Source organism: Neovison vison, chromosome 1 (genome assembly GCF_020171115.1).
Source record: "Neovison vison isolate M4711 chromosome 1, ASM_NN_V1, whole genome shotgun sequence".
NCBI lineage: Eukaryota > Metazoa > Chordata > Mammalia > Carnivora > Mustelidae > Neogale > Neogale vison.
In genome coordinates this window covers 290,198,501-290,225,548 of record NC_058091.1, presented here as the reverse complement: position 1 = coordinate 290,225,548, position 27,048 = coordinate 290,198,501, and the positions used below count along the sequence as shown (strand labels likewise).

Below are 27,048 nucleotides of genomic sequence, written 5' to 3'. Positions count from 1 at the left end.
ATCCTGATGTCTCTAAAAGTAAGATCTCCCCAAGCCATGGAATTTGGGCCGTTCCAAGGTGGAATTTCCTTGTAACCTAGGAGAGAATCAGTTCTAATCAATTTCTAAGGAAGCATCCCATAATGAAATTGGACTTCTCCTCCCCTTGAGTTGCATAATGGACCCTTGCCCCTGCCTGCCCACCGGTGCGGTGCACTAACCTGTCACCACGGCGTCCCCGTTGAGGTAGAGAGCCATGCCCAAGAGCATCATGACGCCCAGAGTGAGGATGTAAGGTCTCCGACGGCCCCAGCTGGCCTGGCAGTGGTCGCTGGCTAATCCCACCACAGGCTGCAGCAGGAAGCCCAGGACGGGGCTGAGCAGCCACACCATACTGTACAAACTCTTGGGCAGCCCCACGCTGAGCAGGACTGGGGTCACGTAGGCCGCCTCCACCGCGTAGCAGAACTCCCGGCCCAGCATGGCCATGCTATGCATGATGAGGTTGCTTGTGGGTCTCTTGGGTGGTTCCACGGGGTCAAAGGGTTTATCCTTGGCCAGGGACTCACAGGTCTGAATGCCAAGCTGCCCCATGTTGCCACCCATGGCCAGAGGGTGAGGAACCTGCCTGCAAGCCCAGCACCTTCTGTGTGGCCCTGTGGTTTCTGGCCCAGGCTGGGTTTGACATGGAGCCCGGCCGAGTGGCCGACAGAGATGGTGGAGCTGGGGGAGGGGCTCAAATTCTTTCATGCCTCTAAGATCACAAGTTATGATGAGAGGGAAGGGGGTGGGGTCAGGCAAGCATGAAGGAGATTAGCTGCTGTGAGCCCGCTGACTCCTTAGAATGCTTGTCTAAAGGAATCTTTCTTTGTGCTGTTCTCTTTCTCCCTCTCTGTCTGTCACACACACACATATACATACCTTCTATTACACACAATCACATACACGGCTTTGAGATGATGGAGCTCTATGATGCAGGTGTCAAGTCAAAATAGGAATGCATCACTATCTTCTTCTAGACTTTTTCTAGATACAAATATTCTGTTTCCCTGAACACAAGTTTTTACACATGCACCTCAAAGTTAATTAGACTTAAAACCGTGGGAGCTCGTGTCCTTTCTCCAGTCTCTAGCTGTCTTACGGCACTGTGACCTTTCCCTTCATTGCACTTAACACACTTTATAATTAGTTCTCTGTTTATTCTATTTCTCCTGTGTTCATCTATGATCCCTTTAAGAGCAGTGATCAGGTTTATTTTGGTCATTATGGTATCCCCAGCATCTCACATGATCTCTGATACCTACTAGGTCCTCAGTAAGTAATTGCTAAAGCAAATATTGAGTGAACAAAGTGTATATACTACATTTTGTAGTATCAGTCAACTGCCTGTTTGCTCAGGTCCATTCTGAGCTCCTCCTCACATTCTCTGTATCATTAGAGACCACAGTTCCCAGGCTCCCTTGCTCTCTGGCTTCTAGGTAGATTGGGCCAATGGAAGGCATTGGTGGGAAGACTGGGAGCAGGAGGGAAATTATGTTATTTTCCTCCTTCTCTTTCTTCTTCCTGAATTCTCCATGGCAGTGGGTGCATCTCCACAGTGGGTCCAGCTTCCCAAAGGCAACATTACCTCCTTAGTCCTGGTCACACTACCTTTCCCATCAAACCCTGCAGACATAGGAGTGGCCCTAGCTTCCCTGTTGTGGCTCACATCTGGATTGCCTGTCTGTCCCTGGCTTCTCAGCTCTTTCATCATCAGTGTAATTCTCTATATTACATCTTCTGACTGACATATTTCACCTGCCCCCTTCTGGCAACCACCAATTTGTTCTCTGTATTTAAGGGTCTGTTTTTTGGTCTTCTTTTTTCTTTGCTTTGTTTCTTAAATTACATATATGAGTGAAATCATGGCAGAGAAAGACAATCTCTGATTTTTTCACTTAATTTTATACCTTTTAGGTCCATCCACATGGTCACATATGGTAAGAGTTCATCTTTTTTTATGAGTAATAGTCCATTGTATATATATACCACATCTTCTTATCCATTCCTTATCAGTGGACAGTTGGATTGCTTCCTTATCTTGGCTATTATAAATGTTGCTACAAGAATCATAGGGATGCCTGTATCATTTCAAATTAGTGATTTTGTTTTCTTTGGGCAAATACCCAGTAGTGGAATTAACTGGATCATAAGGTAATTTTATTTTTCATTTTTTGAGGAACCTCCATACTGTTTTCCCCAGTGGCTACATCAGCTTGCATTCCTAGCAAAAGTGCAAGAAGATTCCTTTTTCTTCACATACTTGCCAATACTTGTTTTTTCTTCTGTTTTTGATTTTAGTCATTCTGACAGCCATAAGGTGATTATCTCATTGTGTTTTTGATTTGTATTTCCCTGATGATTAGTGATGTTAAGGATTTTTCATGTGTCTGTTGGCCATCTGTATGTCTTCTTTGGAAGAACGTTTATTCAGGTCCTCTGCCCATTTTTAACTGAATTATTATTATTATTATTATTTGGTGTTGAATTGTATAAATTCTTTACTTATTTTGGGAATTAACCCCTTATCAGATATGTCATTTGCAAATATCTTCTTCCATTCAATTGGTTGTCCTTTTGTTCTGTTGGTGGTTTCCTTTGTTGTTGAAAAGCTTTTTATTTTGTTGTAGTTCCAATAGTTTAATTTTGCTTTTGTTCTCCTTGCCAGAGGATACATATCTAGAAAATGTTTCTACAGTCGATGCCAAAGAAATTACTACCTATGTTTTCTCCTAGGAATTTTATGGTTTTAGCTTTCACACGTAGGTCTTTAATCCATTTTGAGTTTATTTTTGTTTATGGTTTAAGAATAAATTTCTTCTGTTTTAAAGACTCTGAGTGGGTCATATTTTCTCTGCTGGACCATGAGTTCGAGTGAAAAGTCTCTGGGGCAAGAGGAACACAATCTTAAGGGGAGGACCTTAAAATGGTTCAAGAGCAAGACTCAGAGTCAGAATATTAAAATTTAAATTCTGGTTCTGCCTCTTCTTAGCAGTATCTTCTTGGGAAAATCACTTAAACTGGCAGTTCCCAATCTGTGTGCCAAGATGCCTCAGGACACCAACTGAACTCAAAGGGGTGCCTCAGAATATTTAAAATCTTGAAGATAGTAAACAGAGTGAAACTCAACATCTGTCAGACACCCCTTGAACTATTAGTGAAATAGTTCCACTTTCAACATAAGATTGCACTCTAATCCTTTCAAAGAAGCCAACAGTATATGAAGACACATGTGGAACAGAAAATGGGGGTAGTAGTGTCCAGTCTAATTTTGAGGCATGAGAAGCTGTACAATGTCCAACACATATATGAGCCATAAGTGTGTTAAAAATGAAATAAAAATAAAAATGCTTTCTCTCAATTTACTTTTCTCTCAATTTATCTCAATAATATAATTTTATTATTTATTTTTACAAACAGTGAATTAGCTGTTAGGGCATAAATACTGAAGTTGTTGGGACCTAATTGTTTATAAATTGAATGGTTAGATATTTCTTTTGACCTAGGGGAACGACGAAAAAATTATTCAGGCCCAAAGGAAGACGTGAACAAAGAAGGTTTAAGATCATCTGAGCCTTGTGTTCTCATCTGTACAATGAAGAAATCTGCCCCAGCTACCCCTGTGATTGTTGAACAGAGACTGGGATACCATATATAATGAATGTTTTGGCCTGTCTACCCAACATCCTTTCTCCACTCTTTCCATCCTGATGGGACCTGGATTAGATTTCAGAATCTACCCCTTCCTCATACACCCATGTGCTTCCAGCTAGCTGAGTCCAGGGGAGGTCCAGGAGCAGGCTGGTTTTATCTAAGGACAACCCTACCTTCTCTGATAAAGACTGGTGTAGGACTGACCATCAAAAGAGACACAAGACAAGATTTGCTGATGGTTTCTGAGACCATCTCTTCTTCTGGATGTCCTTGTGTATGGTATGAGATCTAGAACTTGTTACCAGGCTGAGGATAAAGTGAACATAAGGAGGTTGGCAAGTTGGCAGAGCCAAAAGAATGTAGGGAAGTAGGGTCTGGGTGACCGGATTCAGGCAACTCTAAAATCCTTCTGGATTCGAGGTGTGTGAGCCAAAACATTTCATATTTTGGATATTGTTACTGTCAGCTGAAGGCATCCTGATGTGACATAGGGAAGAGTATTTTGCAGGTTATAAAGTGAAATGTAATTGTAAATGAAGTCAAGAATGTGCTTGGAGGAGTGACGTGAATACAAAGAAGCCTGGATGCAGCCAGTCATCTTGTTCCATGGTATTTATTTATCACCAGACAGTTTGTATCACTTCCTACATTGTAGGATCAAGAGAAAAGTGCAAATCAGTGTATATCAAACTATACATTCAAGAATAAAATTTCTATGTATTCAAGAATATAATCTAACTATACATTCAAGAATAAAATTTCTATGTATTCAAGAATATAATCTGTCCTTCATTAGAATTTGCCATCTTCAATTTCCTGCTTCCCCTCCATTCTTCTTATAGCCTCCTACGTTCTTCTCACCTGCCCCCTTGCCTATTCCTAAGTCAATACTTTGTCAAAAGACCAACAAAAGAGAAAGTGTAGCATTTTCTGCACAAGGTCTTAGACTCTTCAGAAGCAAAGTATGGGTCACTAACAAAAGCTGTTATTGGGTGCCTGGGTGGCTCAGTTGGCTAAGCAGCTACCTTCAGCTCAGGTCATGATTCTGGAGTCCTGCTTCAGGCTCCCTGCTCAGCGGGGAGTCTGCTTCTCTCTCTCTGATCCTCCCCCTTCTCATACTATCTCTCATTCTCTCTCTCTCTCTCAAATAAATAAAATATTTTTAAAAAACGATTATTAACTTTATTTATATACGTGTATTTTTTAAAAGCTTATACTCTACAAAAAACAATTTTTCAAACATTTGATATGAAGTCAATTAACCATAGAAATCAATATTTTGAGCTAACACATCTGTTTATTTATTTATTTTTAAAGATTTTATTTATTTATTTGACAGACAGAGATCACAAGTAGGCAGAGAGGCAGGCAGAAAGAGAGAGAGGAGGAAGCAGGCTTCCCGCCGAGCAGAGAGCCCGATGCGGGGCTCGATCCCAGGACCCTGGGATCATGACCTGAGCCGAAGGCAGAGGCTTTAACCCAGCACTTTACAAGGCACTGCCTTAAGTTCCTAATTATGTGGCGCTCTCCAGGCGCCCCCACATCTGTTTATTTACAGATTTTTGCCAACTAGCTTTTATTCTTCCCTTCATCAGCCCTTCAGCAGGTATTTTTTGAGCACCTATTATGATAGTAACAAAGGGAAAAAGACTTGGTTCACATCCATTAGGACAGTGCCACTCAAAAGTGTGGGCTTTGAACCAGCAGTATGATAATCAGCTTGAAGCTTGGCAAAATTGCAGATTCATGGGTCTAGCCCTAGACATAGTGCATGAGAATCTCTAGGGGTGGGCCTAGAAATCCACATTTTAACAGTATCTCCAGATGATTATTCTGTGTGCTAAAGCAACTACTCTAGGAGCTTATGACTCATGAAGAGTTATGTGAACTCCATTAAAAGCAATGACTACCTTTGGATAAATGTATTAAGTGCAACGAAAACATAGAAAGGGCCCCTAAGAATAGAACTAAAAATTACTGAGCACCTAGGATGTTCCAGGCACATAGTAGGCCTTGTCTTAGACACCAGAGAGATTGAGTGATATTTGAACCCAAGACTTTCCTGACTCCAAATTTCACAGCCACTGTATGAAACTGCCCTAGGGCTGAGAAACACAGGAAGTTTCACAAAGAAGGCTGTGTTTCAGCCAGGTCTCAGTTTGCTAAATCAGGAACGTGGAGCAAAAGGGGCTAGGAGTATTGTTAGTGCTGCTTTAACACTATAGAATTTGGAAAGGAATGGAAGCAAGAGAGAGCGCCACATAATTAGGAACTTAAGGCAGTGCCTTGTAAAGTGCTGGGGAGCAGGGAGTGCGGGTGGGACTAGACAGCTAGGGAGAAGTCTTGTTATAAATAAAGAGTTGATACGCTATATAAATGGATTTATATTTTGTTATACAAGAAAAAGAGAGGACCATTGAGGAATTTTACAGGACTGAAAGACCAGTTTGGTAGGATAAAGATTACCAGTAAACATGATACAAAAAAAATGAAGGCAGTCATACTGGAGGTCAGAAGTCAGGTAGGCAAGCTGAGCAGGCCAGGGCAGAGATAACAGGAGCCTGAATGAAGGCACAAAGGGTTTTGGGCAGAAAGGACTGGTCCAGAGCTAGGAAGATGGAACTGACAGCACTTCACTATTGAGATGTACTTCTTTATTAAAGCTTTACGAAGTTTCCACTATGGGCTAGGTGCTGTTCTTGGAACTGGGTATTTAGCAGTGACCCAAACCCACAAAGTGCTTCATAAAGCTTTCATTCTAGGGTGCCTTGGTTAAGAGGGCTGGGGCTATTCAGTATAATGTCAAAAATGATATATGACATGAAAGAAAACAAAATGGGTGAGGAGAGAGTGAATGATGAAGTGGCTGCCATTCTAGGGAGGGGTCAGGAAAGGTGCTCCTTAAGGTGACATTTGGGCAGGGGGCCTGAAGGTGAACTGAGGGATAAGTCATGGGTCTACTGGGGCAGAGGCACACATGATGGGAATGGAGGCTGGAGACTGCTAAGAGGAGGAAGTCTAGGACTCCCAAATGGATGGTAATTTACTGAGAAAGAGACAGGGGTGGGTGATGCTAAGAGGCAGCCACACTGAGGAGCCAGACTCTCAGTATGGTGGTCTAGATGGAGAGTGGGGATTATAAGAAAGAAATCTCAAGAACATTTTCTAAAATCCCAATTCAAAGAGACTGGTTGAATGATTTTCTTATCACATAAAGAGGATTAGACTTTTCTATCTAAGGACTTCCTTTTGGTAAATAGTAGAGACAAAATTATTTCAATGAGCCACAAAATGGTTTTTAAGGGCTATTTAAAGGACTTTCTTAAAAGCTTTTCACAAACTTAAAAGCATAAGTAACTTTAGGAGAGAAAAGGCTTTACTTAATAAAAAGCATCTTTACTTAATAAAAAGCATTATATTTATTCATTTAAGGTACATTGTTAACATTTTAATTTTTTTAAAAGATTTTATTTGAGAAAAAGCAAGAGAGAATGAGCTGAGAGGGAGAGAGCACGCACATGCGCGTGAGTGTGCACGTGTAGGCATGTGTGCCCACAGAGAGAGGAAGAAGCTGACTCCCTGCTGAGCAGAGAGCCTGATGTGGGCGGGGCTTGACCCCAGGACCTTGAGATCATGACCTGAGCCAAATGCAGATGCTTGACCGAGCCACTTAGGTACCCAATTAACATTTCAATATTAAAAATATAATCTATCAAATTGAAAGGCAGAGAAATTGTTACCATTTAATAGTGGTAAACTGAAAACATTCCTAAATCAAAAGCCATGATGCTAACCATTTTCAAAATTCAATCAGTAATCAGTCTTGTTTCTTTTTTTTTTTTTTAAAAGATTTTATTTATTTATTTGACAGAGAGAAATCACAAGTAGGCAGAGAGGCAGGCAGAGAGAGAGAGGGAAGCAGGCTCCCTGCTGAGCAGAGAGCCCGATGCGGGGCTCGATCCCAGGACTCTGAGATCATGACCTGAGCCGAAGGCAGCGGCTTAACCCACTGAGCCACCCAGGCGCCCCATCAGTCTTGTTTCTTGATTAGAACAACTGATCCACTGTTCCTTCATGTTTCCATACTTAGAATTTTATGTATTATTCTATATTGAACATGTAATATTCAAATTCAAATTCATTCAAATTGAATACTCAAATTCAATTCACAGGAGGCCTGAAACTTAGAGATTAGCTCTTGGCTTACTACTTTCAATAATTTTGTCTAAGGTAAGCTGATTGATCTCTTCCTGGCTGAACCCAAATTCTCGAAGTATCTCTTCAGTATGTTCTCCTACAAAAGGATCCCTTCTGGCTGAAGGGACAGCTGGGGTGTCTGACAGCAGCGGTGCAGGGCGGGGACTCACACCCTGCTCCCCATCAGTGAGAAATGAGCCCCGTTCTTTGTTATGATGGTGGTGGGCAACCTCTTCAAACGTCAGAACTGGGGTCACACAAGCATCTGTGCCGTCGAAGATCTGACACCACTCTGCCTTTGTCTTCTTTGCAAATATATCTGCAAATCTCTTCTTCATTTCTGGCCAATCACTCATGCTCATCTGATGAGGAAGGTCATCAGACTTTAGCCCAAGTCCTGAGATAAAAACACAATTTTTTACATTATTAAGCTCTGGGTGGAGTTATAATCAGTGAAAAATGCATTTTGACCTTACCATACTGTCCCTAACAGGATGTTCTGTAAGTTTCTCAGCTGGGTCAAGGGAGGAAATTCAAACTCAGCTTGAAGCTGGAGACAATGTCTAGAGGTAAGTAGCTAGCAGGACTCCAAAGAGACTTCCCACAGACAAGATTTTATTATTTATATTTCATCAGAATTAGTCTATTTGTAAAGGTCTAGTTTCCAGAAATTGGTTTTTTTCCCTAAGTTTTTAATAAGAAATTTCCTCATGATGTTATTATCTGTCATACTGAATTCAAATAACCCCACATTTTATATAGTATACCCAAACCCTATGAAAGGTAAAATTTAAACAACTTTACACATGATAATCCCATTTTTTAAGAAATCTAAAGATAAATTATTAAATTCAAAATTGCAATTTTATATGTAATATTCACCTCTATTTTGGTCCAATAAAAAAGCTTGTAGTAGGACAGTGATGTTTGACTCATTAACCTTTTAGAACACTGCTGTGAGCTAGAAACAAAGGATTTGTAAGGTAACCAAAGACACATGCAACAAACTGTTCCTACAGCAAACATGACAGAAAGTGATCACCCAGCCAGATCATGAGTGGGGCACATAGACTTGTGTGTCAGGCACGAAGGAGACCTTGAAGGGCCCATCAAGACATGGTACAGAGAAGATGAAAACATCCAGCTCAGGATTTAACAGAAAGGATGGCTTCTGGGCCTATGGCCTGATCGGTGCCTCCTTTATAGACTAAAGCACCAGCCCCCCAGATGCACCTGAACTCCAAGGCTGATCAAATTATACCCAAGGCCTCTTTACTAGGATTTGGTGTGAATGTCATTTTTACTCCCTCATGGAAGAGGGTTTATAAATGTAGATGGTGAGAGTGGAATAATAATGAAAGGCCCTCCTTCTTATGCATGTTATTTTGTATAAGTTTAGTCAAGTTAATCTAATACTTGTCACTTTCATCATCCTTCCCTTCCCTATCATGTAGAAGAACAATGACTAATTGTAAACTGCTCTGAAGATGAAAATCCTTCAAGAGGTAAGAAGACATGGATATTGCAGGCGATTCTTAGGGTTCTGAGGTATAAAAGGAAAAAAGGAGAACTCATATAGTTCTGGACAGTTGTAAAAGTCACCTGTGGGATATACAAATAAATTTTTCTCTGTAGTCAATTGTCCCACTCAAATACCAGCATAAATATGGAACCAAAACTGCAGGTTTACCACTATAATCTACCAAAAAAAAAATTAAAAAGTTTCTAAGGATGTCTTTTACTTAGCTTTCTTTTTCCTGACTGCCCCAAAACGCTGAGATTAAAAAACAAATGAAATGACCAGTTAGTCAAAAATAGTGATATAGATCATAGCTATTGCTAGAAACATATCTGCATGCTTTTTAAATGTTTGTTTAATCGGAATGTGATCAGAATCCTAACACTAAATAAAATTGGATCCAATATGTTCTCTTTGTAACAGACATTATATTTGAGAATAATGGTCTCAAAGGTCTGTACACTAGAAAAACACTAGAAATCAAAAGACCTCGGCTCCTCCCCCCAACTCTGACACCCCAGCTCTTCCACTGTCTTCTCATTTTTTCTCAGCCCCCAGTTTCCCATCCTGCCCATGACCCTGATCAAGGCCCCAGGATTAGCCACCAATGGTTCAGGATAGGTTGTTTGCTGTGCTCTTGATATTCCTGTATGGAACTCTAAAACCATTCCACCACATAAGTACAACTGTAGATTGTGGCTAGTTTTTATAGCATAACCCGCATTAAATTACTCATATTTTAAGCAAAATGTTTCAAGGACTGGTCTGTAGAATCAGACACTATTTAAAACTTGGGACAACTGTTTTAATTTCCAAAAGGCTACCTTACATATGTGTGTACACATATACATAACCACAGGCAATTATACAAAATACTTACTATTTTAAGTATGTGTCATAAACTTTACTGCTCTATGACAAATATTTGGCAAATATTAAGCAGTCAAAAACCCATGTTGTGATTGTGCAATGTTTTATGTACAAAGATTAATGTTTATTAATAAAAAACAAAAAAATGTGTTACAATACAAAACTGCAGAATAATGTAAATGAACTTGAATTAAGAAGTGGTTACATTTTAGTACAGGCACACCATAGACTATCATAGGGCTGCTCCATAGAGCATGAGGCAAATTTTTTGTATTGACAAGAAAGGACATCTTTAATATATTGTTGAATAAAACAAGATAGCTACTAACTAAACATTTACATAATTATATACTGTATATAAATATAATTTATAAATAAATAAAACAATTGTGTTGATATGCACACAGAAAAAGTTCATGAAAGCTACATCCCAAACTTTCCCAAAGTGAAAGGACAAAGGAGAATCTTTACTTCTTAATTGACCAATTCTGTACCACACTTTTTTCTAAAACACGCATTATTTTGAATTATTTTTCATTTTTAAAAATTTTCATAGCATAAAATTTGTAGTAATTCTGCTTTAGATTTCTGAGGAACTGCCATACAGCATTCCACAGCAGCTGCACAATTTTCCATTCCCACCACTAAGGCACAGGCCTGCAGTTTCTCCCACAAATTTGACAAAACTTCTTGTTGTCTGCTTTCCTTTTAATAATATTTTGAAATTTTTAAATTTTTAAAAATTCTCTATTGCTTACTGATTACGCTACAAGAGTCTTGTTATCCCAAAAAATCATAAAATTCGGAGTTGTCAGATTTCTTTGCCCCAGAAAGACAGGGTCCTACTACAATAGAATTTGTACCTTCCCAAAACCTTGTGTATTTATGTTCAGATACTGAGGAGTTCAACTGAAGTCTCAAAGATCTCAAATATAAGGTAAAATAAATGAGGTATATAATTAATACTACCTAAAAAAATACTACCTAAAAAAAATCATTATAGATGTGGCCATTTGTCCAGTTAGACCTGAGAGAGAAGTAATATATATGTGATTAGTAAAAGTACTATTTTTGTAAATAAATACTGTAAAAGAAAGAAAATGTTGAGGCATTTTTACATGGCCTGTGTAGATTAGCCAAAGCTGATTTAACATGCTAAGTCAGCCTGAACCAGAAACCTACCTATCAACTAAGGATCCCTAGTGAACTCTGCAGGGAGAGAGCAGGTTAAGGATACCATAAAAGGCTGTGGATGCAAAGAGAAGAGGCTATAAAAAAAATCAGGGTGGTTATAGAATTTAGACTTAGAAAATCTAGAACGTGGTCAGAAGATGAAGGGCTGGAACAACCAGCCTGCTAGAAAAACATCTCATTTCTTTTTCAGTATTTCCAGAAAAACTTACTCATTGTGGTGGAGTGTGCATGTGAGAAATGATCATACCAAACACATATGTTTTAAGATAACAGCAAGATACACTAAGGAGAGAAGTTAACTTCTGGAATGGCAGTCAGAACCTTCAGAAACCTGTTCTTGCATAAAAGCAGCAAGAACCTTGGCCCAAATGGTCAGAATGAGCCTTTTCATAACTCTGGAAATTAAAAGTTTACAATGATCCAAAGAGCATTTATTCAAGAAAAACAACTGCATCTCAGTAGGATCAGTGAGACGTGCAGTGTTATAACTTGCACAAATTTCATCCCTCTCTCCCCAGCTCAGGGGCAGCCATCAAAACCAAAAGGCTTTTAGCCATAGTGCTGTATTAACGAACAGTCATGGTGAGAAGAAACTGAGTAGAGAGCTCCCCCCAAATCCCATCCCCAGAGAACTGCCGTTTGTCTAGCAGCTCCCTGAAAGGCTCCCTTCTCAGGCTTGTCTTCAATTGATCGGACTTAGAGCTCACAATGCCCTATTCCCAGAACATTTCTGACACATGTCAAAAAAATCAGACGCAGCTGTTTAGTATCAGCTATCTGAGGTATCCCCTGTTGGGACTAACAAGAAGCTGACAAACAAAAGTGGGGAATAGGATATACATGAGGGGCTTTGAGATGTTCCAACACATTCCTGAGAATTTAGAAAGCACATGTGTAGGGCTGTGAGCATGCCCAGGAAAGATCTGAGAAGGTCCTAGTGTTTCACTTCTGGCGACCCTGAGTCCCCATATAAGTAAAACGCGAAGGCACAGAGCACCTCAGAAAAAGATGGGAAATTAATTGGTTCAAAGCATTTAAGGATATCCCTATCCAATCATTACCTGATCACCAAGCTAACTGAACAGGCTTCAGTAGCTTCACGTACCAAAGAATACAGATTTAGTCCAGGAAAGTCATTAAATAAACAAATAGTGGAAACAACAAACCCAGGACTGGGGAGAGGGGAAGGGAAGGTGAGACCTAATGTCCACAGCTGCCACATTACGTTACTTAAAATATCAAGTTACAACTAAATTTGTGAAGCATCCAAAGAAGAAGAAAATATGACACATATGCAAGACAAAAAGCAGTGAATGGAAACTGTTCCCCAAAAAGCCAAATATTGGACTTACTAGAAAAGACTTTCAAACAGCCAGCTTGACAGTTCACTACCATGCTGTCTTCGTGGCCACAGCTTTGTAGTAAAGCTTGAAGTCAGGTAACACGATGCCGCCGGCTTTGTTTTTCTTTTTCAACATTTCCTTAGTGATTCGGTGTCTCTTCTGGTTCCATACAAATTTTAGGATTGTGTGTTCCGGCACATTGAAAAATGCTGGTGGAATTTTGATCAGGATGGCATGGAAAGTATAGACTGCTCTGAAAAGTATAGACATTTTAACAATATTTATGCTTCCAATCCAGGAGCATGGAATGCTTTTCCATCTTTTTGTGTCTTCTTCAATTTCTTTCATGAGTATTCTGTAGTTCCTCGAGTATAGATCCTTTACTTCTTTGGTTAGGTTTATTCCAAGGTATCTTATGGTTCTTGGTGCTAAGGTAAATAGAATCTGTTCTCTAATTTCCCTTTCTATATTTTCACTGTTATTATATAAGAAAGCAACTGATTTCTGTACATTGATTTTGTATCCTGTCACATTACTGAATTGCTGTATGAGTTCTAGTAGTTTGGGGGTAGAATCTTTTGGGTTTTCCATGTAAAGTATCATGTCATCTGTGAAGAGACAGAGTTGACTTCTTCTTTGCCAATCTGAATACCTTTTAATTCTTTTTGTTGTCCGATTGTTGTTGGTAGGACTTTTAGTACTATGTTGAACTACAGTGGTAAGAGTGGGCATCCTTGTCATGTTCCTGATCTCAATGGGAAGGCTGTCAGTTTTTCCCCATTGAGAATGATACTCGTTGTGGTGTTTTTGATTTTTAATTTTTCATTAACATATATGTATTATTAGCCCCAGGGGTACAGGTCCATGAATCACTAGGTTTACACACTTTACAGCACTCAGCATAGCGCATACCCTCTGCAATGTCCATAACCCCACCATCCTCTCCCTACCCCCTCATTGTAGGTTTTGCATAGATAGATTTTATGAAGTTAAGGAATGTCCCCTCTATCCCTATACTCTGAAGAGTTTTATACAGGAAAGGATGCTGTATTTTGTCAAGTGCTTTTTCTGCATTAATTGAGAGGGCCATGTGGTTCTTCTCTCTTCTCTTATTGATTTGTTCTATCACACTGATTGATTTGTGAATGTTGAACCATCCTTATAACCCAGGGATGAATCCCACCTGGTCATGGTGGATAATCTATTTAATGTGCTGTTGCATCCTATTAGCTAGGATCTTGTTGAGAATCTTGGCATCCATATTCAGCAGGGATTTGGGTCTGAAATTCTCCTTTTTGATAGGGTCTTTGCCTGGTTTGGGGATCAAGGTAGTGCTGGCTTCACAGAAAGAGTCTGGAAGTTTTCCTTCTGTTTCTATTTTCTGAAACAGCTTCAGGAGAATAGGTATTATTCTACTGTGTATTTACTCCAAAGATACAGATATAGTGAAAAGAAGGGCCATCTGTATCCCAATAGTCATAGTAGCAATGGCCACAATCACCAAACTGTGGAAAGAGCCAAGATGCCCTTCAACAGACGACTGGATAAAAAAGATATGGTCCATATATACAGTGGAATATTATGCAGCCATCAGAAAGAATGAATACCCAACTTTAGGAGAAGGAAAGGAAGAGTGAATTGGGGTAAATCAGAAAGGGGGACAAAGCATGAGAGACTGTGGACTCTGAGAAACAAGCTGAGGGTTTTGGAGGGGAGGAGTGTGGGGGGGGGGATGGTGAGCCTGGTGGTGGGTATTAAGGAGGGCACGTACTGCATGGAGTACTGGGTGTCGCACAAAAAAATGAATCTTGGAACACTGAAAAAAATAATATAATTAATAAATAAAATATGTTCAAATCACTGAAAGAAACCATGTCTGAAAAATTAAAAGAAAGTTTGAGAATGATGTCTAATCAAAGAGAATATCAATAAAGAGAAATAAATTATTGAAAAATCAACAAAATAGAAATTGGTTAAGCATCTGCCTTCAGCTCAGGTCATGATCTCAGGGTCCAGGGATCAAGTTCCATATCGGGCTCATTACTAGCGGGGGAGCCTGCTTCTCCCTCTACCCCTCCCCACTGCTCGTGATCTCTCTATCTCTCTCTGACAAATAAATAAATAAAATCTTGAAAAAAAAAAAAAGAAATTGTGGAATTGAAGAGTACAATAAAATGTGAACTTCATGAGAGGGACTCAACAACAGACATGAACTAGCAGGAGAGAGAATCAGTGAGCTCAAAGAGACATGAACCGCTTAGCCAGTCCGAGGAGCAGAAAGAAAAAAGAAAAAAAAAACAAACAGAACTTCGGAGACCTGTAGGACACAATCAGGAAGAGCAGCACATGGAGAAACTGGAACTTCTTCCACACATGCCTCTGCCCTTGTTTCCTGGACTTTCCTCACAGTCTGGCCCTGAACACCAGTGTTCACTCCTGCCTCAAACAAAGAAACCAAGATGGCCTCCCACCCTCAAGCCAGAGGGAGATGATGACAACTCAGCACTTGCTGAAGGGAGAGAAACAAAAGCAAGCACTCAAACATGGTGATGAAATACAAGGTAAAACACACTTAATGAACAAGGCAGAGAGGAGATTTTGAAAGCAGAACAGGACCGTAACAAACCCTACCAAAGAGGTCAGAACCGACTGCTAAAATCCCAAATTTGTGGGTGAGAACATTTGTCAACCATCTGCAAGGGTCTGCACTACTCGGGGAGGAGGTGTCACGTTATCTGACAAGAGTTGGAGTGGCAGAATTTGAAGATACTAAATCGGGTTACAGAATAGAATAGTATTTTGATGAAAATCCTTACTTTTTTTTTTAAAAGATTTTATTTATTTATTTGACAGAGAGAGATCACAAGTAGGCATAGAGGCAGGCAGAGAGAGAGAGAGGAGGAAGCAGGCTCCCTGCCGAGCAGAGAGCCCGACGTGGGACTCGATCCCAGGACCCCGAGATCATGACCTGAGCCGAAGGCAGCGGCCCAACCCACTGAGCCACCCAGGCGCCCGAAAATCCTTACTTTGAAAATAAAGTTCTCTTAAAACAATTTCACACGAATGAGAGTAGTGCTCCACCGTCGAAGTCCACTGAAATCAAATGGAAATCTGGAAAGGATTTGGTGAAATGCTGAAGTCAAACGTAGACTAAAGCCAGCAGGAAGGGACAGCCTGAGGAACCAGAGGCCTAGCTTCTTCAGCTGGCTATGGACCATTCTGACGCAGATGAGTTAGATGAGGTCCTCAGAGATGGTGTTTCACCAAATCCACGACAGTACTACTTGGTTCCTGATACAGATGATGAAGAAAGGGGAGAAGAAGATGATGATGACGATGAAGAAGGTATGGAAGATACTGATGAAAGGGAGATGAGGATGAAGGAGATGAAGGAGAATGAGGGAGAGGAAGGAGAGGTGGATGAAACAGAAGACGACTAATGGAATACTGATGGGGGAGACAAGAAGTAGGAGAAGGCCCCATTCCAACCTGTACCCTACAGTGAGCTGATTACCTACCAAAGAACTCCGATCACCCATGAAATCAGCCTGAGATCAGAATTATACACGTCTGGATCTCTACAGGGGCAGAAGATGCCAGTGGGCAGGTAAAGCGGAGTGGGAACGTCGGACTGATATTGGAAGATAAACAAAATGGGGAGCCACCTCTGGGAGCCACCAGAGGCGACCCATTGGAAAGTAATACCCCTAACACGAGAGTGCCCTGCATCTGGGAACCAGCATTAACTTGGAGACTGGTTGAAAGCATTCAAAAAGAGCAAAGGATCGTGGTGGGGGGGAAATTGTGGGTATCGGGGTTGCTAGAAAGAGGGGCTTAAGTCCCCGAACCCAGGATAGCCTTCCCTGGCACTGAGTCAAAGAAACCAGGTCTTGGTCCCTGAGCCACCAGCGTGCCCGAGAACTCACGGGGTCGGCTCCCATGAGGGGCTGGGAGACTCGCCAGATGGCAGAATGCTGAGCCGTGCTAACAGAGCAGAGACGCGCACGCCCCTCACCATCCCCCCCGACAGAGGTGCACGGAGGCCCCGCCTGGCGCTCTTAGACCCGCGCCATTCCACCAGAGCCTGAGACGCCTGTGCACCCCATACCCTCCCCTGAGAGAGGTGCGCGCTAGCCGGGCGGTCTTAGACCCAGAAAACCAGGCACTCCCAGCCCGGGCCGGCGGGAAAATCTCAGTGTGCGATGGCTGTTTGGAACCTCTCTGGTGGTCTGGAGTTGCCCAGACAGCCACCGCTGCCGTGGTTTTGGGTACAAGCAGAAGATCCTGTGTCCCCAGGGACCGCGACTCGGAACCTGCTCTGCTAGAGGCCAAGGGGGAATTTATATGGGCTCTGCAGCACCCACAGGAGACCAGACTGAAGCTTCTCTCTGAGAGGGAGGTCAGGGTGCAGTTTTGCTTTCCTCTAAACCTACAAAAACCATCAAAAGCGGTCAAGGCGAGAGAAAAAAAAGTGAACATAGAAAACCTCCAGAAAACAAAAGCCTGAAAAAACCGGTTTCCTCAGAGCCCACCCCCTTGAGAGGGACAGGAGGACTTAACTCAGAGAACATCACTGACTGAAAACCCACATGGCAGTCCTCCCCCCCAGAAAACCAACCAGGAAAGGGAAAAAAAAAAAAAAAAAAGACTACAAGAGAACAACCACCACTACTTCATAGGACAACTTTTATTTTTAACTCGTTCCTACTATTCTGGTTCATTTTTTTTTATATAGATAATTTTTAAACCTATTTACCATCACAGTGAGATGTCCAGTACATCAAATTCCAAAATAACCTTCTACCCTGAACTTTTTGATTAAAAATACCTGTGTTTTCCTTTTACATTTCTATTTAAAAAATTTTTTTTTAATTTTAGTTTAGGAATACTGATGGATTCTAACCTTCCTTTTTTAATTCTCTCCAGTCTCTGGGAGCAATTTACAGTCTTTTTCCCGCCCCCTACTCTTATGCTCATTTGTCCTGTTTTTTTGTAGTCTCTTTTCTTTCCTTTTATACCATGGTTCTCAACTTATTTTGGGGAGAAATATCTGGAGCAGAATACTTTGGGAAAAGAATGTCTATCCCTTTCTGTTCCAAATTTATTTTTATCCCTTTCTGTCTCAACAAAATCTTGATGGAATCAACATCACTGTGATCTGTGGGAAAAAATAAAAACCTGCTCCCTTAGCTCTGTTGGAAGTTGGAGGGTGCTAGGCCCTTGTGTGGTAGTGCACAGAATTCTAGCTTTTTCCCCCCTCCTTTCTCTGTTTATTGGGACCCTGAATAGCCAAAACAATCTTGAAAAAGAATAAAACTGGAAAACTCACACTTTCTAATTTCAAACTTACTACAAAGTTACAGTGATCAACACAGTGTGGTGCTAACATAAGGAGAGACATGTACATCAGTGGAACAGAACTGAGAGTCCAAAATAAACCCTTACACTTGTGGTCAACTGATTTTCAACAAGGATGCCAAAACCATTCAATGGAGAAAGAACAGTCCTTTTGACAAATAGTGCTGGGAAAACTGGATAGCTATATGCAAAACAATGCAGCTGGACCCTTAGCTCGAAAATTAACTCATCATGTAACAGAGACCTAAATGTGAATGCGGAAACTATAAAAATTTTACAAGAGAACATCGGAGTGAGACTACAAAATTGGGAGTTCTCTGAATAACTCCTATGTAATATTTACTAAAGGATAAGTAATACAAATGTGCTAACAAGCTTACATGTTATTATCTGTAGCAATTGATTAGAACTCAAAATCTTTTTCAATGAATATACTTTATCATTGTCATTTAGAATTGCCTGTGAATGATGATAACAAAAAGCTGAATGAAGTTTAGTCATTTTCGGTATTATATTTAAATTCTCTACAGACAGTGCATGAACACACAAGGTTTACATCAGGTATAGACGCCACTGTGCTCTATCCCTGCTGCTTCCAAGGCCCTGTACCATGGAGGTGGCACTATCGTTCCCACCATTCAGCCCCTCCTGTAGCATTGTTCTGTCCTGAATTCTGAATTAAGATCTTCCATTCTTAGTTCAATTTCTGAACAGAAAGGCTTTTATTATCTAGAGAAACCATTCTGTTCTGCATTTCTGAAGTTAATATGGTTGATCAGAAAATGCTTTCCGATGCTTGCAAAAGACAATTTCAGCTATATGCAAATAACTGTGGGTAGTATCCCATCCGAAAAGCTACCAAACGTAACAACACAACTCCACACTTGAAGTTGAAAAGACAGATGCGCCATGACCAGCTTGTCACACTACTACATTATATGCCCTAAAACTTCTTAGATACTCAGGTACCTGTAAAGAAAACTTTAAATTCAAACATGTTACAAGAACAAAATAACACCAGTCCAATTATTTAATTAGGGAAGAAGAAATCTCAAATATTTCCTGTTAACTTGTGGCCACGTGCAAAAAAGACAAGAATCTGCAAAAAAGGTATACTGCAGAAGCATCAAGTGATAATAACATATTCCGATAAAATCTTATTCACCAAAGTCATCCTGTACTCTGGTAACCCCTGACACTGGGAAAGACTAGAGGTGACATCTGTCAAGGAGTAAGAACTGGTAGAACCAGCAAGTCAATTCTAAGGAAGAATAAGACGTGGGCACACAAGGGCAGTATAAATACCCAATACTACTGATCATGAAATGTGATAAAAAATTGAACTTCCACAAAATGGACTGTTTTTTAAAACTCTGAGCTGTTTTACAGACTTGCCAAATTACCTATTACTTTAAAACACAAGGGAAATGCCCCATAATATAATGATGGTTACAATGAGATAAATTGTAAGGTAGCTACATAATAAAGACATAATGAACTTCAAAAGGCTCCAAAATAGAGGGGCGATGGGGGAGGCCCATGATAGTTACTTACCTTTGATCAGCAGCTTGTAGAACTGGGGCTCTAACGCTCCAACAGCCATGAACCCCCCATCTGCTGTCTTGTAAGTTGTGTAGAAAGGTGCTCCACCATCTAGTAAGTTCTGTCCTCGAGGCTGTTCCCACAGTCCTGTTTTTTGAGATTTCCACAGAAAAGAACTCAGATATGCGCTTCCTTCCACCTTTGAAGAAGAAACAGGATACAATATGAATCCAATACTTAAACTATAAAAGCATGATTAATTCCCACTTAGATTTTTTTAAACATTGGTATAAAAATGTTTCTTAGTAATTAACAAAACTTCTTCGCTATGTCATGAAAGTGTGTTAGAACAAGTTTATGATACCGGGTTTCTCCACTATTCAGGTCAGAAGATATTTTTCAGAAAAGACTTAGAAGGAACTACTTTTGCTCTCTCCTTCAAATAAAACTGCCAAATGTTGACAATTTTTGATGTCAAGGGAGGGCACATGGAAGTTCATTACATATTCTCCCTTTAATTATATATGTTTAAAACTATTAGGATAAAAAGTTAAAATAAAGCAAAGAGGTTTTTAAAAAATCTATTTTTGATCTCAATATCTATAAACACATATATGTAGATATATGAAGAATATCACATTATAAAGGTAAATCATATTACAATTAAATTTAGCTTATTTTAGTTTGACTCCAAGCCCAACAAAACTGTATTTGAGCATTTAATATATTTTAATTTTAACAATCACTAGAAAGTTACAAAATAAACACAACAATATGAGTGGCAGATATATGGGTTTTTTGAGTCCAGACAACTAGTTGAGGATTGCCCATTTCCCACTGAGTCCTGAAGTGACAATAACAGATTCATATTCTCAGGTGTAATGGTTACAGGCTAGATGCATGGGGCTATCCAAAGAAAACTACTTCCCTATGCTTTTGACTTTGTGATCCTAATGATTCTAGGCCCCCAGTGAGAAGGCCATCAAAGCATCCTTGTCTTAAAAGAGTTGGAATGGAGTGGGCCTATGGAATTCCTCACAGTTACTGGCTGTGAAACAAATGCGAAATATATCTCTGGATATATCCCGATTTTCCTTTTTAACTTGAAATCTCATGCACACCTCAATTTATGGCTCTGACATCTGACATACCAAATAGTGTATTTTGTATAGGTGGCCTAAGGTGCTTCTTTTGAAACACGGTTACATAGATTTTAGAGAGTCCCCATATCGATAATATACACATGTACATGTACATATACAGACACACACATAGAATGAGACACCACATATAATGACACATACGCATACACACATGAATATACATCTACGTAAAACCTCACCGGGTCACCCACGCCAGAAACAGGGGAGTCAGGACACGTACAGGGCTCAGTTGGTTAAGAGGCCAGCTCCTGATTTCAGCTTGGGTTGTGATCTCAGGGTCCTGGGATGGAACCCTCAGGATTCCTCTCAGTGGGGAGCCTGCTTGAGGATTCTCTCTCCCTCTGCCCCTCCTCTCACTCAAATGCACACACATACACGCTCTCTAAATAAATCTCAAAAAGAAAAAAAGAAATAGGGGAGTCAGCCTTGACTCCTCCCTCTCCCCTCACTGCTAATGCATCGTCAAATTTTACATCTCAGAGATAAATAGCCCTTAAACCCAGACCCATTCTATCACCAACGACTTTAGTGCTCCTACTTCTCTCTCAGCAACTACCCAGGAACTGTCTCTCTGCCCCCAGTCTTGTCCTCCTCATCCACCTCCATTCTCCCTCCAAAGACCTGCCCAAATGCAAAACTGTAGGGGTGCTGGACTGGGCTCCTTCCAAGGTGCTGCGATAACTTGGACAAGTTTCCATGCTTCAGTTTCCTCCTCTTTAAAACAATGTATTCCAAGTGAAACTGCTGATTTGAGGAGGAGGAGAAACTGCAGGGGGGAAGTGCTCTGCGTAACACAAGGCCCGTGCTCAAGGCGGGGCAGTGAAAAAATGCAAAGCCTCATAATGTCGGAGTCTCCCCAAAAACATAGAAGGAAGGTCTAGACTGGCCCATTTTACTTTAGCACCTGTAAGAATCTTCTCTATCTATCTGCTAAGGGAGCCTTCTGGAGCCCAGTTTCAAATGAAGATTGCTTGAAAAATGTATATGAAGCACAAGAAATAGTGTGGGGAAAATTGCTGAAGCCAACATAGGAATCAGATGAGCCGTGAAAAGTTCAGAGAATTGATTCCACAAACAGATAATCAATGATGACATTCTGACACATGTAAAGTTTATGAAGCTATTTTCAAGAAAAGGATGTTCTTGGTAATATGGGTTTCAATTTCGAATCCCACCTCTCTCTTGTCCTATTCCAAATCTGAGGCAGCTGCCCATCAGACTTGGGAACAACAGGGAGGTTCATCACTTCCCCTTAACACTTACCATGCTTACATCAATGACCTGACCTTTGCCAGAGCGCGTGCGTTCAAATAGAGCCAAGAGGATGCCCAGCGTGCACATGAGGCCACCACCACCAAAGTCAGCCAGTAGATTCAGTGGGGGAAATGGATTCTCACCACTTCGGCCAATTTTTGACAGGACACCTACATTATTTAAAAAAAAAAAAAAAAATCAGGGAACAGTACGTATAATTTTAAAGTCTCTTTTAAATAAATACATGAACACCTTAAGACTAATAACCAGTCTCTCTAGCTGCTGACATAGTGAATACTAGTACATAATGCTTTTCCAAATCTAAACTTATTCAGCATATCTATCAACAGGCTTTCCTCCCCAACAAGGCTCTTTGTTTTCACCTTTTTTTTTTCTCTAAAACTTTATTCCAACTAATGCTTTCAGAATTTCATTACTCAGTTTTTACTCACTGAGTTTCAGGGAAAAAATTATTAACATTAATTACTGTTACCAATTTAGTTCATCAATTATACAACAGGATAATCCACTGCCATTCTTATTAGAAAGAGACACAAGAAAATAAACACAAGAAAAATAAGTGACTACATTTTAAAATAGCTGGAAAAAACAATTCTATCCTCACTCTTCCTCAACCTTTCAATTTGTTCTCACACGATATTTGAGACTCAAATCTCAAAAACACACACTTTCTTAGAATCCAAGGGTTGGGTCATTCTAAGACTCAATTTCATAGGTAAAAATTCTAATAAAGTGATAATACGACCTGAAAACTACAGGTATTCAGCAAAGTCTAAAATAGTGACTCGGGCAATAATTCTCAATGAAGTTGGAAGGAAAGGGAGTCAGGATTAAACAATATTAGCATTTTCAAACTACAGGACCATTAGGTCTCTTTACTTCCTGTAGGGGCTTGACTGAGAATCGATTATACAAATGCGATAAGTAAATGTTACTAGCAAGAGTTTATTATTCCTCAAATGTGTGAAGACAAGGAGAAAAGGGTTGAGAATAACTGTTCCAGGACAAACCAACCCCTCTCCTTTTTAATTTTAACTAGGTTCCATGGGCAAAGCGCGGCTTAAACTCACAACCCTGAGATCAAGAGTTGCATGTTCCACTGACAGATCCAGCCAAACCCACCCTTTTTGAGCGACCACGGTTCCCTTATCGATTTTCATTAATATTCAAATCTGCACCTTTGAAAATTCTTTGTAATTAGTGTAACTGTCCATCTTGACTGGGACCAAAATAAAAAGCACAGAGAAATTATTTTCTGGATGTACCTGACAAAGCCAAATAGTTGATGTCATGGCCGGCTACTCTAGAGAATCTTCCAGACTGGCCAAATCCACTCAATCTGGCATAGATAAGCTTTGGATTCTCCTTCCGCAGAACCTCTGGGCCTAGCTGGAGTTTCTCCATGACACCTTAAGAGGAAAGTAACAACAGTGATTTTTTAAAAAAGAGGATGAAACTGAGCATATAATCCCATCACTGTGGCAAACAAGAAATGGCACTCTTCCAAGTCATACTAATAACGTTTGTTGTGGGTTTTAGCATGTTTCCAATAATTAGGGACATAAAGAGTGAGGCCACTATTTCTGGAATGAATGACGTCTGCCCCAGAATACTTTGTTCCTCCAGCCCTTCCTTCTTTCCCTTCAGGCATATCCAAGTTCCTTCAGTCCCCATAGTATGCCTTTCATTCCTTGGGTCAGTGCTTTTATAGCTCCCCAAATCCTCTCCTTAGTCATTTATTAGAAATGGTCTGTTCTCTAGGAACAGTTACCCTGGAGCTTTATTTGGTCAAAAATACACTTTCGAAAATGGCTATTCCTTTCAGGATCTTTTCTTTTTCTGTACCTTTGTCATTGCCCATCACCTTCTACCTCATGCTGGGCTTATGTGTGTAGATATTCCATCACCTTTGGTATCAGCTTAGAATCCTCTGGTAAGATTCATGCCTGATCTGTTTCCTCGGGCCTCTACATACAGTACCTAGCATGGGTACCTTCACAAAAGGCTCAGCAAATATCCATGGAAAGATTGCTAAAATAGCATCTAAGAGTTCTTCTAAGTACCATATTTGCACAAAATTCAGATAACTGGCACTTTAAATCTCCTGGGACTAAAGATAATAAAGATTATACAATAATTTTCTTGTCTTTGTCTTCCTAAAGCTATGTAAATTACCAAGAAACAAAAAAACAAAAAACTCTAGTCCTCTGCTTAAATAAACACCAGCCACAATTCTCTCAACCAGCAGCTATGCCTGTATTCAGGGCTTGATTTTCCCCCTAATTCCAAGACTCTGGAATCAACCATGTTGTGCCTCCACCTTTAAACAGGGCATTATTAAATTGTGATACAATCCTAATTATTAAATTATTATAATCCTCCAATCTGCTGTGAGGATGAATGAGTGAACACCTTTAATATGTCTGGTGCCCCACAGGCATTCAATCCATTCACCAAACATTTTCTGACTTCCTGCTATACACCAGGCAAAGCTTTGGTTTAGTACTTGAGCAAGTTTACCCCAGCAGCTATGCGAGAACGGATCCAAGTGGTGCTAGACCCAGACATCAGCTTTGAAAAGGCTGTTGCAAAAGTGTGAAGGAAGCTACAGCAAGTATGGAAAGCCAGAGTGAGAGCAAGGAGGAAGGATGTCTGGATTCCTGATAACTTTAAGCAAATGAGTATTTGGAGTCACGGCTGGAGTGCAGGCTTATGATTCAGGCACCTGGGTGGCTTACGGGTTCCATTTACTGAGATAAATAATATAGAAAGAGGAGATGCTATTTTAGGAGATAAGATAATGGGCTTGTTTTGGGATTTGTGGAAATTGCCATGCCTGGGAGACAGCCAGCTAAGATGGGCAGAGCTTGTGTAGTCCAGCGGGTCGGTGGTTCTCAAAGAAGGGGGAGGAGGTACAGTTCTATATTTGATCATCATCTGCTTATAAAAGGGGAAAACAGTCTCGGAATAGATAAGGTGGCTCCAGGGGTCAGAGTGTAAACTAAATCGATCTGAAGCCGGAACCTGGGAACGGGAATGCCAGGATTTACCAGTGTTAGCCTGCGTCTGAGGATGGCTTTTAGAGGGTACACCAAACCCCCAAACTGTAGAAAAACGACTATGTACCTATCTGCAGTTTTCCAGGTGGGGAATCTCTGGCTTTCGTTAGATTCTCATTGGATTCGTGACCCTCAAATAATAAAGAAAGGCGAATGCAAAGAGGCGATTAGAAAAACCAGGAATTTGGGAAGGAGCCGGGAATGGTTATAAGGAGAGCAGGGCCACTGCGGTATCTAGGATTCCAAGTACAGTCGATCATCTCAAGAGGCGAATGGCCAATAACAGCAAACGCGACAGAAAGATCTAGAAAGGCGCTCACAGGGACGGGTCCGCGCGGGAACAGGGAAGGAGTGCAGCGGGAGCACCCTGTCTAACGGCCGGGCCCGGCTCCTCCCTTCCGCGGGGACCGTCCCGCTTCTGGTCCCCCAGCGGCGCTGCGCAGGCGCCCAGGGCTCACCGTGGCGGAAGGGTTCCAGCACCACATCCGTCCGGGCGCACAAGCGCCGCAGCACAGCCGCCCCCTGCGGCCGCTTCAGGTCCACTGCCAGGGAGCGCTTGCCCCGGGACAAGAAGCTCAAGTCCCTGCGGGCACCCAGCCGGTCCACACGCACCACTTGCGCCCCGAAGTCCGCCAGGACCATACCGCAGTACGGGCCCGGGGCCAGGCCGGCCAGCTCTAGCACCGAGATGCCGTGCAGCGCCATGGCTCCCGCGTCTCCAAGGGCAGAAGTGTCCGAACCCACATGTAGCCCTGACCGCTAGAGAGGTTTGTCCTCCCGGGAGTCCCTCCCTCTTGCGCTTGCGCGGGGCCCTGTCCTGGAGTCTGCGCATTGGGCGGATTCCGGCCCCCTCTCCTGGCCGAGTCCAATGGGCGCTTTCCGTTCGCCTTGGCTCCTTGCCTTTGAGGCGTTGCTTGCCACCCGACTGAGACAGGACGGTTTCTTGCCTCCCTCCCTGCCTAGACTCTGTTAAATTGAGGGTTGTTTAATAAATAAATATATATATATATATTTTTTAAAGATTTTATTTATTTATTTGATAGAGAGAGATCACAAGTAGACAGAGAGGCAGGCAGAGAGAGAGGAAGGGAAGCAGGCTCCCCGCTGAGCAGAGAGCCCGATGCGGGGCTCGATCCCAGGACCCTGAGATCATGACCTGAGCCGAAGGCAGCGGCTTAACCCACTGAGCCACCCAGGCGCCCCCCCCTTTTTTTTTAAAACAAAATATCTGTGCTAATTAACCAGCACCAAAAAGGAAGTGGTTAGGAGCATTCTACCAACAGGACCTGGAGAGAGGCCTTTATAGAGAAAAGCAAGTAAATGATTGGTTAGCAATAGATTAAAGTCTGCTTGGCTGTTTGTGATGGCTTGTCCTTAGGTTCCAATTTCATAACTTTGAGGCCTTTACAGGATTAGATTTTGGTTTGTTTAGTCGGCTGCTAGCGCACTGGACCCACAGCAGTCTAACGGCCTCCTTGTTTTATTAATATAGCACCTCTTTGTCCCTCTTTAGCTCGTGTTCCTACCTCTGTTCAGACATAAGCTTCCTTACCCCCTTCTTTGTTTTATTTTTAGTTTAAAAAACTTAAAGAGAAAATTGCAAAGAATGATAAAGAAGACATTCCAGAATGACACAATATTTTTTCATTATTTGCTTCCAGACTACTGTTCCTAAAAAATAGACAGTATACATATAGCTTAGGCTAACAACCAGGATCAGATTCACATGAGTCAGAGATATTACCCAGCATCAAGTTTTACTAATAGGTTCGAAGATAAAGGCCATGGAAAGGCTCAGTCAAATCAGAGGTCTGGAAAATCTCACATGGCCCTTCTTTCCTACATTGGACACATAC

The 27,048-nt window shown here is 41.2% G+C and overlaps 2 protein-coding genes and 1 pseudogene across 4 annotated transcripts in view; 1 reads left to right on the top strand and 2 right to left on the bottom strand.

The window, feature by feature from the left end:
• SLC45A2 (solute carrier family 45 member 2) overlaps window positions 1–585 on the bottom strand; it is a 31,782-nt gene extending 31,197 nt beyond the window's left edge. For both annotated transcript variants that reach the window (XM_044241536.1, XM_044241543.1), the window contains exon 1: window positions 201–585. In XM_044241536.1, coding sequence (XP_044097471.1) covers window positions 201–585 — 385 coding nt within the window. The remainder of the gene's footprint in view (window positions 1–200) is intronic.
• Window positions 586–7,631: 7,046 nt separating this feature from the next.
• AMACR (alpha-methylacyl-CoA racemase) lies at window positions 7,632–25,984 on the bottom strand. 2 transcript variants are annotated; one of them, XM_044232983.1, is made up of 5 exons: window positions 25,651–25,983; window positions 23,399–23,542; window positions 22,122–22,282; window positions 19,708–19,894; window positions 7,632–8,266 (listed from the first exon to the last, which is right to left on the bottom strand). In XM_044232983.1, the coding sequence occupies exons 1-5, from the start codon at window positions 25,895–25,897 to the stop codon at window positions 7,857–7,859; spliced, it is 1,149 nt and encodes a 382-aa protein (XP_044088918.1). In that variant the 5' UTR covers window positions 25,898–25,983; the 3' UTR covers window positions 7,632–7,856. The 2 variants fall into 2 exon arrangements, with proteins under 2 accessions (XP_044088918.1, XP_044088927.1); XM_044232992.1 differs by lacking the exons at window positions 7,632–8,266; window positions 22,122–22,282 and having other exon boundaries at window positions 19,704–19,894; window positions 25,651–25,984.
• Window positions 15,096–16,312, top strand: LOC122895551 (annotated as a pseudogene).
• Window positions 25,985–27,048: the final 1,064 nt, after the last annotated feature.

What these genes read in the sequence shown, in the direction of transcription:
- AMACR (XM_044232983.1), bottom strand. Translation starts at nt 25,897, where the DNA reads ATGGCGCTGCACGGCATCTCGGTGCTAGAGCTGGCCGGCCTGGCCCCG. An exon ending in GCTGGAACCCTTCCGCCACG is followed by an intron (nt 23,543 to 25,650) that starts GTGAGCCCTGGG and finishes TTTCCTCTTAAG; the next exon opens with GTGTCATGGAGAAACTCCAG. An exon ending in CAACTATTTGGCTTTGTCAG is followed by an intron (nt 22,283 to 23,398) that starts GTACATCCAGAA and finishes TAAATAATGTAG; the next exon opens with GTGTCCTGTCAAAAATTGGC.